At 53.1% G+C, this 14,841-nt stretch overlaps 1 protein-coding gene and 1 non-coding gene across 5 annotated transcripts in view; both read left to right on the plus strand.

Moving 5' to 3' along the window:
• Nucleotides 1–662: 662 nt before the first annotated feature.
• Nucleotides 663–14,841, plus strand: part of PRMT8 (protein arginine methyltransferase 8) — an 89,406-nt gene continuing 75,227 nt past the window's right edge. The window contains exon 1 of one of the 4 annotated variants that reach the window (XM_001493878.5): nucleotides 663–1,604. In XM_001493878.5, coding sequence (XP_001493928.3) covers nucleotides 1,530–1,604 — 75 coding nt within the window. In that variant the 5' untranslated portion in view covers nucleotides 663–1,529. Of the gene's footprint in view, nucleotides 1,605–3,475; nucleotides 3,791–14,841 lie in introns of those variants that run through there. The other 3 variants (XM_023642996.2, XM_070269783.1, XM_023642997.2) reach the window with 3 other exon arrangements.
• On the plus strand, nucleotides 3,130–3,235 carry MIR8980 (microRNA mir-8980). The gene has a single exon (NR_127986.2). It is a non-coding gene; the product is annotated as a microRNA mir-8980 (primary transcript).

The following is a 14,841-nucleotide window of genomic DNA, read 5'->3' on the forward strand; positions in this document are numbered from 1 at the left end:
TTAAAAAACGAACAGGGCATGCATGCAGGACTGAGCTCCCTAGGTAAGTACAGGGATGCAGTGAAGAGAGCCAGGATGCTCTAGGAGCATCTTTTAGGTCCCCTCCTTGACTTGTGGGCTGAAGGCTTGAAAGTGCAGAGCTGTCTTTGAAGGAGGCAGACTGAGTGGCCAGTTGTAATGGGAGAGACAGAGTGGGGTCCCCCCACCCTTGTTCTATCTCCCAGCAGCCTGACAGATGGCCAGTAAGACAGAGATAAAGAAGCTCTCAAAGTGAAGACAGGAATGCATTGTATAAAAATTCACACCCTCTGCTGCCGCCCAAACTCCCTTAAAAAAGGATCGAGAGAATCCTAATGGGTACGTGACATCCTCCCCCTCTCCCATAAAAGGGACTTCAAAATCTGGTGGTGATGGGGGAGGGGTGAGGAGGGAGAAGAGAAATGTGTGGGCAGGGGGCTGCCAGGAAGACTGGGACAGGGGAGCAGGCTGCAAGCTCATCCGTTTGACTTTCTCCCACCTCTTTCCCAAGCCACCTCTGCTTGAACCTTAGCCCCACCCTCTCAGCCTGAGAGAGGCCCGGATAGGGGGAGTAGGAGAAAAGAAGCGAGAATGCTATCGCACTAAGCCCTAGAATTGAAGGAGTTAAGGACCCTCCCTCATCCAGACGCCCACCCATTCACTACCCAAACCCCAAACCGTAATTCGCCAAGGAAGGATCCAGGAATTGGCAGAGGAGCAGGAGAGTTGGGGGTGGGGTGGGGGCGAGGTAACCGTGCCCAATCTTGCCCAGCGCTTGTCCTGTTGTGGGGCGGTGGGGGTGGGGGGCGCCGCACACCCGGGTCTAAGAACCTGCAAGAGCCCAGCTCCCGCGCCTCCCGCGTGGCCCTGCAGCGTCCGCGCAGCCCTTGCCCGCGCGCAAGTTGTCCACGGCGCCCAAGCGTGGAGAGAGTGGAGGCGGCCGAGAGACCCTCGGAGCCTGGGGGAGGGGGCGGGCCCGGGGGTTGCTGGGGGCCCTCGGTCTGCGCCCAGCCGCCGCCTGCTCGGCCGAACCTCCTACCCCGCCCCCACTCACCCGGCTCAGCCCCTAGGAGAGACGCGCAGGAAGCGTGTTGCTTCGCCCAGCCGAACGGCAGAAGTTGAGAGGAGTTGGCGGCTGCCTCCGGCCGGCCGGACTTTGCGAGCAGCCAGGAAGGAGACGCCGCCACCGCCGCCGCGGAGCCTTCGGGGCTGCCTCCCTCCTGCTCAGCCCGCAGCGCGGGTGGAGAGGGGCGGGGAGGGGGTCGGGTGCGCGAGAACTTGAAACTGTGTGAAGGAATCCGAAGCAGATGAGAAGGAAGGAAAATAAAACAAAGTGGAGACTGCAGAAAAGACTCAACCGTGGTCGATTGTATCGGCTGACGCTCCAGCGGAGGGGCTGGGTTGGGTTTTTTTTTTCCCTCCCATTCTCTCTCTTTCTCTCTCTCTTTTAAAGCTACACCGGCTCTCTCTTTCTCTACTATCTCTGTATCACCAAACCCTTGCTGGCTCTTATGGGCATGAAACACTCCTCCCGCTGCCTGCTCCTAAGGAGGAAAATGGCGGAGAACGCAGCCGAGAACACCGAGGTAAGGAGGAGAGGGGGCCGGGGCTCTCGGCGACCCCGGCACCCACCCCGGACCACCGCGCCGCCGCCGTCGCTGCCGCCGCCACCGCCGCCGCCGCTCAGCACCTAGTGCCAAACTTTCCCCAGCTCCATCCCGCTTGCTTCTGCCGGCCGTGCGTGTGTGTGTGTGTGTGTGTGTGTGTGTGTGTTGGGGTGGGGGGAAGACAGTGCATGTCTCAGGTCCCCTCCCTCTTGAAAATGCGAAAGAGTAGCTCTCACCCCATCTCCTTCTCCTGCCACCCGCTGCTCTCTTCTCTTTCCCCCAAGTCCCAAACCCTGGGCAGCCGCGCTCCCTCGCCCTCTCCTCTGGGCTCCGTTAGGGCTCTAGAGTCCCCGCTTTGTGCAGAGCTCGATGGGTGATCCTGGGGCCAGGTCTGCTCCCTGCGGTGTCTTGACCATCTCCGGCCGCTGCCTCGGCTTTACCCTTCAAGCGCGAGTCAGTCCCCTAGCTCTCGGTCCCCGCAGCACCGCGGGAGCTCCCGGCCGCGGGGGCCGAGCCGGTGGTGAGACTTCGGCACCCTCAACAGACCCTCCCGCCCAGATCCGGGTCGGGGAGAGGTCTGCAATCCTCCAATGTTAGAGCCGCCTCGGGGGCGCTAAACTCGCGGAGGGAGCACTAGCCGCGGCCACCTTCAGGACCAGGGACAGCGCCCGCTCCCGCCGCAGCCGGGCCCGCGCGGGCGGGGGGGGCTGCACGCCGCCGGCGGCAGCGAGAAACGGTCTGCAGCCGCCGTCCCGCAAGCAGCCTTTGAGGAGGTCGCTCTAGCTCCGTACATCGCGCTCTTGCCCTCCACCTTCGGCAGCCCAATAGCTGCCCTTTCTCTTCCCTCAAGTTGGCCCTGAGCCGCAAAGAGCCCTGCTGGGTTTTGCGTCCCAACGCTCGAAGCTGTGTTCCCTGGCCTCGCACTGACCCTGCTGTCGTTAAGACCGGACTAGTCTGTAGGCTCTGATCACCTGTGGTCACGAAGGGGATCAGCGTGGGCAGCCCCCTTACCTTCCTGGAGATAGGGTCCGCCGAAGTGGGGGCGGAGTGGGCTATGTGTGTGAAGATCATCCCTTACTCGGTGGCAGGAAAAAGACAGAGAGCGAACTCCGGGCTCTATTAATAGCCGGTGTCTGGTGGGGCTGCCGTACATTTCACATATGGTTACCCATATGCAGCGTGGGGCGGGGATGGAGGTGTGGCGCGGGGATTGTCCCTCTGTCTTGCCGGAATGCAAAAAGGTGCAGAGACCCTTCCTGATCTTCTTGCCTCCGGATCTTAACTGCAGCTAACCCCTACCCCACAGCGTAGGCAGCAAAGCTTTTTAAAATCCCCGTTCTCCGAGAGACTAGAAGCAGCATGCATCTGGCAAGTGTCGATTTCAAAACAAACACGATCTGGGGCTTGAAAACAGTGGGACATTCAGTAGCTAATGCCATCTCCTTGAGTTAGGGCAAAGCCAGCATGCAGGCGGTCCCCTTGCCACTTCCTCTTCCCACCCTCCGCCGGAGAGCAGACATTAGGAATGATGTGTAGTGCAAGGCGCTTAGCCTCACAGCAGAGAGCTAGCCTTACCCATCCCTGGGCCCTCTGTCTCTGATCGCCCACCAGCCAAAGAGGTTTCTAAAAATAACTCAGAGCCAAGGCTGCACTTGTGTCAAGTGTTGGACTAGCCGGCACGTAGCAGTCCTTGCAGCCAGGTGGCTGGAGCGCTGGAAACAGGAAACAACCCTCCCCCTCCGCCCCGCCCCCCCCAGCCCTCCGCCCCGCGTCAGGTTTCTAAAAAAAAGTTCTCGTTGGTCTCCAGCCACCCCCCGCACCCCTCCCCCGACCCGCCCCCCGAAGCTGTTGTGCGAGGTCTGCGTGCAGACCCCTGCCAGGTTCCGCAGTGTGCAGCAGCGGTGGCTGAGCTCCCCACCTCGGCCGGGGTTAAAGGCGTCCGGAGCAGGCAGAGCGACGCGCGCCAGGCTATTTTTACTTGCTTCCCCCGCGGCTCCGCGCTCCCCCCTCTCAGCAGTTGCACACGCCAGCTCTGCTCAAGGCATCAATGAAAACAGCAGTAGAGGCGGCCGAGCTCCTGCTAGCAAAAAAACCGCGTTGTCGCACGCTCGGCACAAAGGCAGCAGCGGGGAGGGGCTGATCCAGCTGGAGCTCCTTGGAGCTGAGTGAGTCTGGGGGTTTACTCCTTAGCGAGTCCCTTGGAGAAGGGGAGGAACTCAGACTTGGTCAAACGTGCCCAATGGAGGCATCCAGGCAGCATGACAATCACTTGGTTTTTCTCCAGGAACTGGCTGTTTTTAGAATGAGGCAGGACTAGAGGAGTACTTCCAAAAGCGGGGTCTTGTGGGTTTGCCTGCATTTCTGGTGCAGAGAGAGGCAAGGATGCCTCTGTGGGGGGGGGGGGGGGTGTGGGGGGGGTGTACGTGGGTGTTGATGATGGTAGTGGTCCTTGTTTTTAATTCAACACATCTTTATCAAATACTAACTGTGCCAGGAATAATTAGGTATCTTCATCCAAAGATGAAGACGACCAAGCCCCTGCTCTCAGGGAACTCACAGTCTGGTGGACAGTAGCGCCCGATAATCTGGATAATTCTGTAGCACCTTTTCCTGGCTTTTGTTGGTGTTGTTTGTCAGTGCTTTACCTCATTTCATCCTCCCAATAATCCTGTGATATTAGCACAGGTTAGGACTCATTTTCTATCGTCATTTTATAGGTGAGGTCACTGAGGCTGAGAGGTCCAGTGATTCCTAAAAGGTGCCTGTGTGACTAGGGCAGCCTTCGGAACACAGATTGCCCCCACTTCTCCTTCCTTGCCCTTGCCCTACTCTCGCTACTTCTGAAAAGATGCCACATGTGGATGGGAGTAGGTGAGGCATGGGGAGGAGAGGGGCACTCTGCGAGGGAGAGAGGCAGTGTTGGAGGTAGGTAAAGATGACGGGAGAAGGTCTTCTTTCACAAGGTAAAGATAGGGAAAACTATTGCACTCGTTAGGCAGGAAGCAGAAAGTGAAGCGCGAAACTACTGACGCCGTGGGCAGAGCCTCACTCAACACGTGAGGTTCAGTGCTGGGGCAGTGGGGTCAGGGGACCAGGCCTGGTGGCACCGTGGCCCTGGAAGGCCCTGGGGGCACTCTCCAGCCACTTTGACCTCAGTCCCCTTGTGCGCTAACTTGAGCAGAGTCTCATTAGGGTACAGGGTGAGTGCAGGATACCAGGAGGTGCTGGGACTGCCCTTGCTTGGTGAACATGAAGCAAGGCCAGCTCCGTTTACCCTTTCTCAGCTCCCTCAGACAGCCTGCTCCTCTTCAGCTAAGGGCAGCATCACTCCTGGTCAGCCTTCACTCCTTCTCGCCTTTCTCACGCGTCGTCAGAGACCTTCTGATGTGGCCTGCTGCAATGTCTGCAAAGCCTGCAGTCCACCCTGCTTTTCAGCCCACTATCCTCCTCCCCTCTGCCTTGACCAAGGCAGTAGCCTCTCAGCTGTTGGTCCTCTCCTCTAATCCAGCCTCGTTACCACTATTGATGGGAAGGGCTGTCAGAAGCGCAAATGATCAGACATCCCTTTAAAAAGGTACCGTGTTGCCCTATTGCTAAGAGGATACTGAATAGAGACCGATTTCCTTGGCATAGTGTACAAGGCACTTTAATTCTCGCCTCGTGCAATTCTCTGTACAGACCACTGACATCATGCTAAATGCTTTTGTGCATGCTCTTCCCTCTGCCTCTGCTGCTCTTTCCCCCTTCTTCTCTCTGGAAAAAAAAAATCTTCCTGCAAGACCCAACTCAAAGGCCACTTCCTCCGGGTAGCCTTCCCAGACCTGCCGTTTATCCTCCACCCCCCGGGAGAGTGCTGGCTCCTTCTCCTTCTTATGTGTTGCTAAAGCCTCTCACTTTTCCTATCACAAGATAGTTGGCTTTTTGTATGTCTATTTCTCCAGTTAGATAATGAAATTTTGGGCGGTATACTCTGTTCTTAACACTGTGCCTGACGCACAGTAAATAATAAACGGGAATAATAAGTGTTGGCTGAATTGATTCATGTGATATGAGTGAACGCACTCATGAGCCTCCTGGGTTTTAGTCACTCATGGCTTTCTGAAAACTGGGCTTCCTGTCTCCCTCCCCTCTGCTACTCTTATGTTATTGTGGACCTTTAAAACTCAAAATGAGTCAAGATTCTGGGAGTCCAGATGCTGCAGCAACTCAAAGCACGGGTCCCTTTTGATTGTGCATGTACCTATTCACTACTGGGTCGCACTGACTGTTCCTCTGGGTGCTTGTCTGAACAGCAGATAAATGGATTCATCACGATGCCCGGCTCTAAACCCTGGGGGATGATGGACCCTTCTGAGCTGCTGCTGGCTTTACTGAGTCTTGGTGAAAGCCTGATGGATTATTTACAGTGATGCCTCCCTGACTGGGGCCTGAGTTTCTCAAAGCAGAGCCCCCAGAGTGGGAAAACAGTTTTAGCCGAAGAGTCATTTTGGAGACTGTCCTTTGAATGTTGTATTGACTTGTTGGCCCGGGGAGAGGGAATCATTATGGACTGGGAGAAATCCAGCCATAGGCCGTCAGGGTTGGGGCGCCATGAGCCCTGGCCTGTGAGTTATGGGGAGAGCTGCGCCGACTGCTGATATGGTGTATGGTGGTTTTGGCTAATGGGGCCTTCTCCTCAGGAGTTCCTTTCAGCTATAGTGTGTGGTCCTATGCACAACGGTCAGGGAATTGAGGAGGAAGAGGGCAAGAAGAGGCAGGACCCAGGCCCACTTCTCCAATAGTCTGCATCCACATGTCTTTCTGAACAGTGTGGGAGCTAACTAATCGTGTAGGCTCTGGGGCCAAACGATCTGGATTTACTCTGAACTTACTAGATGTGCTGTTCTGTTGAACAAGTTGTTCAACCTCTCTGGGCTTCATAAGGCTGTTGTGATGATTAAATGAATTAATTCATGCACAGAGTTGAGAACATGGTGAGTTCTCGGTAAGCATTTATGATTATAATCCTGCTAGATTTTAAGAGTCTTGCCAAAAAAAGTGCAGACTGGATGGACTCTCCCAATTCCTTGTTTCTCCAGCTGTAATGATCCATAAACCACAGTCCAGATCAATTTTTTTTCTCCCTCAGCAAATGCTGATTTCAGTCCTTAAGGGAGCTCAGGAGAATTAGGAAGATACCCACTTTTTTTTTCTCCCTAGGAAAGTTGGCTTTTCAGAGAGTCCTAAATAGGCTTTTGGCTGTTACGGAGGGTGAAACACAACACTCCCGTCTCCAGTTCAGGAGTGGGTTTCCTTTCCTCCTCTCTGCTAACTGCAACGCGAAGTGATTATCACATACCAGTGTGGAACGTGCAAAACTCTGTAAAGACAGCGCTTACACCTTGGAGTCTCCTGTGCCAGCGGGAAAAAATGGGCATCACGACAATACAGGAACTGCCAGGGTAACTGGAAGCGGACAGTGTGGTACGAGAAGCAGGCGTTGTTGTTCCGTTGTGAACTGACTTGGTGAGAGGATGGAGCACACAGGCAGGTAGCGACCTCCCGGAAGTCCCTTTGCCGTGTCTGAGGCTGAGCACGCCTACACAGCCATGGACACGCTGTCGGATGCCTGGTCGCTGGTTACAAAGCTTGGGAGAAGGCGCTTTCCCCAAACTCCTGTGAGTCTCAGGGGCACGAAGCTCTTCCTTGAGACTGAGCTTCATGGCTTCTGCTGCTATCCCGGTCACCTTTGCTTGTGTTGTCCTAACAGGAAATGAAAACGGGCTGGTTGTCTTTGCATTTGGGGCTGTGTCAGGGCTGTCTCACCTTGTTTACTAGTTTTGTTCTAAATGATTCCCCCTCTTTCCGTGATGTTCCGCATTAGCCGGCCTGACAAGAATGCCGGGAGAGGAGCGTTTGAGATTTGCTTCTTCACTGTTATCCAGCCCACTGGACATTTCACACGTAAGATGGCTTTTCTACTTCACTTGTTAGAATTCCCTCAAGCATCACAGCTTTCCTCAGATTTGTCATGGGTGACCCAGAAGTAAAGATCTCTTTTTAAAGTGTAATTTTATAAGAGCAAACAGGTTGATGTGCACATTTTCATAAAGTTATAGAATCTTAGAGAGGATGGAAACTCAAATCATTTGAACTGAGAGATGGAAGAACTTGCCCAACAGCACAGGACTCTTCAGTGTCAGCGTTGAGACCATGTTTCTTCGCCGGTCAATTCCATTTAGAGCTCCTTTAATTTTGTATGTGTGTGTGTGTGTGAGGAAGATTGGCCCTGAGCTAACATCTGTTGCCAATCTTTTCTTTTTGCTGAGGAAGACTGTTGCTGAGCTAACGTCTTTGCCCATCTTCCTCTACTTTATGTGGGACGCTGCCACAGCACGGCTTGATGAGTGGTGCTAGGTCTGTGCCTGGGATCTGAACCTGTGAACCCCACGTCACTGAAGCAGAGCTTGTGAGCTTAACCACTACACCACCAGGCCACCCCCTATACCTCCTTTAAGTGTAGCTTCTGATTTATTGTTTTTATTTTTTGTGCTAATTTTCTAGTATATCCTGATATATAGTATCTAACGTCAGGGTTTCCCTACATAAGATCTAAGAATTGTGCGTAACAAGATCTCTCTTCTTTCATATGATGCTTAAAGTGCTTTGGCGTACATCACCTTGTCTAATGTATGCCATCGTATATTACATACACACATGCATACGTTACATAATGTGCACCATACATACCTACGTGACACCATGAGTTTCACATTATCCCCATTGTACAGATGAAGAAACTGAAGCATGGAAAGTTAGTACTACTTGCCCAAGATCCCACAAAGAGTAAGTGATGGAGCTGGGACACAAACTCTGGTTTTCCAGCCAGAGACCCCTGCTTTTTCCATTCTACCAGGCTGTGAAGACATCAGAGGGGCCTTGTAGAAACCTAAAATATGAAGACAAAGAAAGGAGAAATTAACAGGAGAAGTGAGGAATGGTGGATTTGAGAGAAACCTAGGAAAAGACACCAGCCCCACCTTTCTTTTCCTGCCTCCACCACCACCCTGCCATCCTCACTTTCACAGTCCTCGATGCTATGCCCTGTGGGTGGCAGGGACCTGGTATAACCTGTGGCCGGGACAATCCTCATTCCACACCACCTACTCATCTAAGCTTTCCCTATGCCTAGAGACCTCGCTGGTGGGCCAGGAAAAGGCTCTCGTCTAACAAAGCACACCTCTTTGGAAGCTAGACCCAAGGCCATCGTATTAAACCTGGACTCTCTTCCACCTTCTTTCTTGGGATGAAATGAACAGCAAAGACTTCAGAACAGGAACTTTGTTTTCTGAAATTTATCTTTGTAGTTTTATTGCCTATATTTATTTTCTAGGGCTGCTGTAACAAAAGGCCACAAACTGGGTAGCTTAAAATAACAGAAATTTATTCTTTCACAGTTCTGAAGGCTAGGAGGTCTGAAATCTGAGTGTCAGCAGGGTTGGTTCCTTCTGGAGGTTCTTAGGGAGACTTCGTTGCTTGCCCCTTTCCCAGCTTCTAGTGGTGACCAGCCGGCATTCGTTGGCTTGTAGACGTACCGCTGCGATCTCCGCCTCCGTCTTCACACGGCCATCTCCCCTGTGTGTGTGCCTGTATCTCTTCTTATGAGGACTGCAGTCATACTAGATTAAAGCCCAGCCTCATCCAGCCTGACTTCATCTTAACTTGATTATATCTACAAAGGCTATTTCCAAACGAGGTCATATTTGTAGTAACAAGAGTTAGGACTTCAGTGTATCTTTTGGGGGGACTTGATTCAACCCACAATGTCATCCAACACAGTGCCTACACATAGTAGGTCTGAGTTGAAAATGACTGACAAATGACTGAGTGGATCAACAAGTAAGCCTCAGAATAGTTGCAAAGTCGGTGAGGGTAGTCTGTCTCCTTCTGGTCTCTGTCCTGCTGCCCACTCAGCTGTCCACCTTGCCTGCTGGCTTCCCAGCGTCTCTGTGAGGCCTTCTTTCCTTGAAAAGTGGCAATAATTATAACAAGAGCTAATGGTGGTATTATGTATTGGGCACAGGGTTAGGTACATTGTAAGCATTGCCTTATTTAATCTACACAACAGCGTTACAAAGCAACTCTGCTTGTTGCCATTTTGCAGTTGAAGAAATGGGAACTTGCAGTGGTTGATCTTGACCAAGATTATGCAGCCAGTAAGCAGCAGAGGCGGAAGGCTCTGAGTTGGCACGTGCTCTGCTGTTGACTTGGGCCTCTCTCCCCTCTTTCACCCACATCCGCAGGAGCTTGTCCTCACATTTACCTGACACCAGCTCCCTCCCACTGTGAATGCAGGGAGATTTGGGAAGGAGCTGATAAACTTCCACGCCTGGGAAAGGGCGGAAAGGGCGTCTAGCTGATTGAAGACTGACAGCTGTAACAGGCTCCATGTGTTCAACTCCATCATCCTCCCAGGGGATTTGCTTCGTCGTTGCTGGAGGAATTACCTTAGGTAGAATTGTGAGCCCATTACTAGCTTATCTGAAGGGCTATTCTGGAGGGCAGGAGGGATAAGGACTTTCCTGGCATCTTCCAGATAACTAAACCACATGGACCACTGACTTCTCGGCCTGAGGCAGTTTAGTGTGGAAGGTCAGTGCACAGACTCCGGGCCGAGCATGCTTGGGTTCAGATCTCAGCTCTGCTGCTTATCAGCTTGCACAAGTTCTGCCATCCTCTGTGCCTTGGTTTCATCATCTATGATACTGGAAAAGCACTTTATCCCATTGAGTTGTTGTGTGGATTAACAAGTTATTTTGTATAAAGCATATGTCTGGCACAGGGTGAATGCTCAAGAAAGATTAACTATTATTTGTAATCTGGGCTTATCCAGTGGAGGGCCTTTCCTGGTGACATTATGGAGTCAGTGCCAGCAGAGCGGGAGCAGAGCAGCTGAGGGAGGGCCTCTTTGATTCACGTCATTGCAGCATTGAAACATGGATTCAATCATTCTCGGCTCAGCCGGTCAGAGCCACGAAGACTGCTGAAGGCAGGGCCCGCCGCCTGCCCAGGGCCCTCGTCCCCACATGAAGTGCCCCAGTTACGGGAGGGATGGTTCCTCTGGGACCCACAGGTTGGCCTACCCCACTCTGAGCTCACACTCAGCTCTGGGATCTAGAACTCAGCTGTTTGACCTGATTCAAAGAATGGAACCGAAACCTCCCAGAGACCCTACAGATGTGAGAGAAACGAGGGACTGGAGCGCATCAACTGTGCGGGTCTGCAGACCCCTGAGGGCAGGCCAGCCGCTCAGCCTTCCCTGAGCCCCGCGAGCCTGCTGCTACAATGGCACGATTCCTGTGCACCGATTCCTGGGTCCACTGGTGGCTTTTCCCCATGTTTGTACTGAAAGAAACTGAGACATGGGGAAGGGGTGAGGGAGGGACAGAGATATTGCCCAGGCTCACGTGGCAAAATAGGCATTTAATTACCAAGTTAACCTCCCTGCCCTCTTGGCCGTAAATCCAGTAGAACATATTCACCGTGTGAGGCCTGACCCTGGGATGGAACAGCCAGGACCGAATTGGGCTCATGCCACTATAAGCGGAACGGCATTAGCAAATTCATCCATTAGGGCCCCATCTGCAGCTCTATTGTGAAAGATAATCTCGTGTTAGCTGAAGTAAGTAAAGTGGCGGCCTTTCAAGGCCAGGCCTGCTGGAAAATGAAAGCCTGCAATTCCCAGGGTCGCGTTAAATTCAAGGACTTCGTCTCTCCCTGACAAGCAGTTCCCTGGGGAGGCCCGGTCAGAGAACCCTGCAGGACGACTACAGCCCATCACAAGTGTGCACAGAGCCTCATTCAGGAATGTTCTCTATGAACGTGTGTTCGTTCAGCTCCTGCTTTCAGGTGCATAGAAGGAACTTGATGAATATTCATGGAAGGAGCAAAGGAAATAAGCCCGTGTGTGACACATAAGCTGTGCCAACTTCCTTTTGTTGGAGTCTCTCTCTGCTCCCCTTTCTCCAGAATTAGAGCTGGTGCCCAGGGGTGGAGGGAGAGCTTTGGAGTCAGATCTGGGTTTGAGGTTCGTTTTCATCCTTGTGGGATTGTTAAACCCATTTTATAAGGTAGCTGTGACTATGGGGTAAGACATAAAAAGAAGCTCCACAAATGTTTTTTTTTGTCCTCCTGTTCCAACTTTAAGTTTATTCGCCCAGGTTTTGTTTTGTTTTTAGAGGAAAATTTACAGTTCAAAGTGGGAACAGTCACTTGGAACGTTTGGTGCGAGGGCGTGCGTGTGTTGGCGTGTGGGGACAAGTCCGCACGTCTGAGCCCGTAGGTCCGTCACGCGGGAGCACGTGCTCAGACACTGACGTACTCATCCTCTGCAGTTTGCAATTCATAACAGGGGATACGTAAGGTACACATTCACCTGCCAGCCTGCAGCTTTCGAGCTGGACGCAAGGTCTGAGGCCTCAACAAGGGCGGTGTGTGTGGTTGGGATTCGTGCTGGGGTGAGGCCAATGTGGGAATGTGGAGGGAGGCTCTGGCGGTGGCAGATCTGAGTTCAGAGTCCGGAAGGTTGTGCAGCGCCGACTTTGCAGCTGACGCACAGTGCTTACGGATGCTGAGGCTTTCCTCAGGGCTGGCTTCCACGCCGTCCTCTGCTCTTTCTCCACATCCTCTCTCCAGGCCGTCTCCTTCCCTCTCTCGGCTTTATTACTAGTTTATATCCTGACGGTTCTCAGACTGCAAGCTGAGGCCCAGACCTCTCCTCTGAGCGTGAACTTGAATACCGCACTGCCCCAGGACAGCTCCACGCCGATGTCTCACAGGCACTCAGACTCAGGGGCCCCCTGGAACATCATCTCTTGCCGTCAGTCTGCCTTCTCCTGCGAGCCTCATCCGACTTAGTGTGAAGTCACCGAAGCCACAGGCCCGGACTCCCCTCTCTCCTCTCTTCACGGTGAGGCCTGGTGCTTCTCCATCTCACAGGTCTGTCCTCTTTGTGCTGAATTTGCCCTCCTCTTTCTGGCCCCACTTTTGTTGTCCTGGTCCCCGGGCCCCCATATCTCGCACGGATCTATGCGGTCACCCCTGGATGCTCTCCACACAGCCTCTGTCTCCTTGCTTTGATCTGGCTTTTCCATCATCGGTAGGAGAAAGATGTCCCATCCTTACCATGGCTTATAAGGCCTCCTCGATCATGCCCCTGAGCCCTTTTCCACCCTCATTTCTTATAAGTCCTGCCCTTCTGCTCCAGCCATACTCAACTGCTTCCCTCCTCTCCTCACTGGGGTACCTTCTACTCTTCCTTCAGGTCTCAACTTAGATGTCACCTCTTCCAGGAAGGCTTCCCTCATACCACCCCAATATCTAAGTCTGGCTCAGTTCTCCCTCCTGTGTGATCCTGTCGTACCTGTGCATCCCCTGTCTTGGCACCTCTCACGCTGTCCTTTAGTGGCTGATTTCCATGTCTGTGAGTCCACCATAAGTCCGTGGGAGCAGGGCTCTGTCTGTGTTGCTCACCGTGAAGTCCCAGCATCTACCACAGTGCCAGCTACCTATTAGAGGTTTAAAACCTTTTGCTCAATGAATGGTCATTGCCACAGGTACCTTTCCTGTACGGAAAATGTTCTATGGACACTAGTGTTTAAAGAGGTACCTAACGCTCCCCTTCCACTGCTGGTTGAGACTGTGTCAATCGCGCAGGATCCCACTGCAGGAGGAGGTTTCTGAGGTCCTAGCCGCACCCCCGACTCAGACCAGGCTGTTGTCAAGCTGTCCCAGTTAGATACTCATTGCTGAGGGAAAAAGCCAGAGCTGCAGAGAGAAGCTTCACCATCAGTGCAAACTGGGTAAGAGGAGATTTTCCAGTAAACGAGGGTACAAGTTTGATACCCTTTGAACAGTCACCACGTAAGTCTCAGAAAGGCCCAGTTGTCATGGCTATGCCTGGGGTGGTGGAAATTCCCAGCCCTCGGGCTATGGCAAGGGGCGGCAGAGAGACCACGCGGCCCCCTGAGAACCTCACGTGGGGAGGGGAGTTTGGGGGTTTGGATGGGCCAACATACTTTTCTCACTAGGCCTGCTGCACCGTCGTTGGCTGATCTGAGAAGGAGGCAGAATGGGCGATGTCCCTAGACAAGGGATCTGAACTGCCCTGAGGCTCTGGCTCCTGACCACCACGGCACTCAGGCTGTAGGCTCCGGCTCTGGGACGGCTGCTCCGCAGAGTGGGTGCGACTCCTGCCCCAGCTTGGCCCCGGCCTCTTTTATTCATGCTTGTCTTGGTCCGGCACTGCCATTCACTCTTCTGTTTATAAGGTTAAAAATAAGATGCTGCTTATTCCAGGATGTGAAGAAAACCAAACCGGCAGCTTGGGCTGCTAGCACTGCAGGCCCCTAGGACTTTGTCCACAAGGCCGGATCTGGTGGCTTTTCTCGGAGGTTTCACTGAAGCTCTGCCAAGCCTGTGCCCACCTCTCTTTCTTCTTCTAGCTCTGTTTCAGGGTTAGAGCTCAGAGTCTGAGGGCCGGTTATGTCCATCCTCTCCCGGAGTGTACGCCACATGACCTAGTCAAGACCTCGGGCTCCATCCTGAGGCCCAGGGAGGGACCGCCTCAACTTACCTTGATTATTCACCCCAGCTCCTCCGGCCCTCGGCTGATGCCAGGTAGCGTAGAAAGAGTAGGGAAAGAGGCAGAGCCCTTGGTCCTGACTCTACTGCCACCTGCCTCCATGACTTTCAGTACGCGTATAAAAAATGGATGAGTTGATCCTAATCTATTCCACTTGATAGGGGTGCCCCTTAAGTAAATGGGGACAATGGGCATAAGGACCCTGGAAAAGGGGGGAGGTGTCGTGCAAATCTTCAACCGTGTTGTGATTCACTTGCTCTCTCCAGGGCCTCCCAGCGCAACTCAATGCCTGTTTCCCTCACTGAGTTGTCAGTGGAGTTGGAGACGAGCTCAGCACCGTCCTCCACATGGCTTCCCCTTCCAGACGTGCCCACGTGTGCTAAATTCGTGCTGTTCAAAATGGGAGATGTTTTCCCTCTAGGTGGCAAATGGCACAGAAAGTGGAGGTTGGGGAAAAAGCAAGAAGGTGCTGCCAGTCTTGGTGGGGAGCTGACCTCTGCTGGGGTCGTGACCGAACAAAGGATGTAAGGGGAGGCAGCTTGCAGGCAAGTGTTTACCTGGGGAAGAACAAACCTTCCTCCAGAAACCTCTGCC

The sequence above is a fragment of the Equus caballus genome, chromosome 6 (genome assembly GCF_041296265.1).
Source record: "Equus caballus isolate H_3958 breed thoroughbred chromosome 6, TB-T2T, whole genome shotgun sequence".
NCBI classification, from domain to species: Eukaryota; Metazoa; Chordata; class Mammalia; order Perissodactyla; family Equidae; genus Equus; species Equus caballus.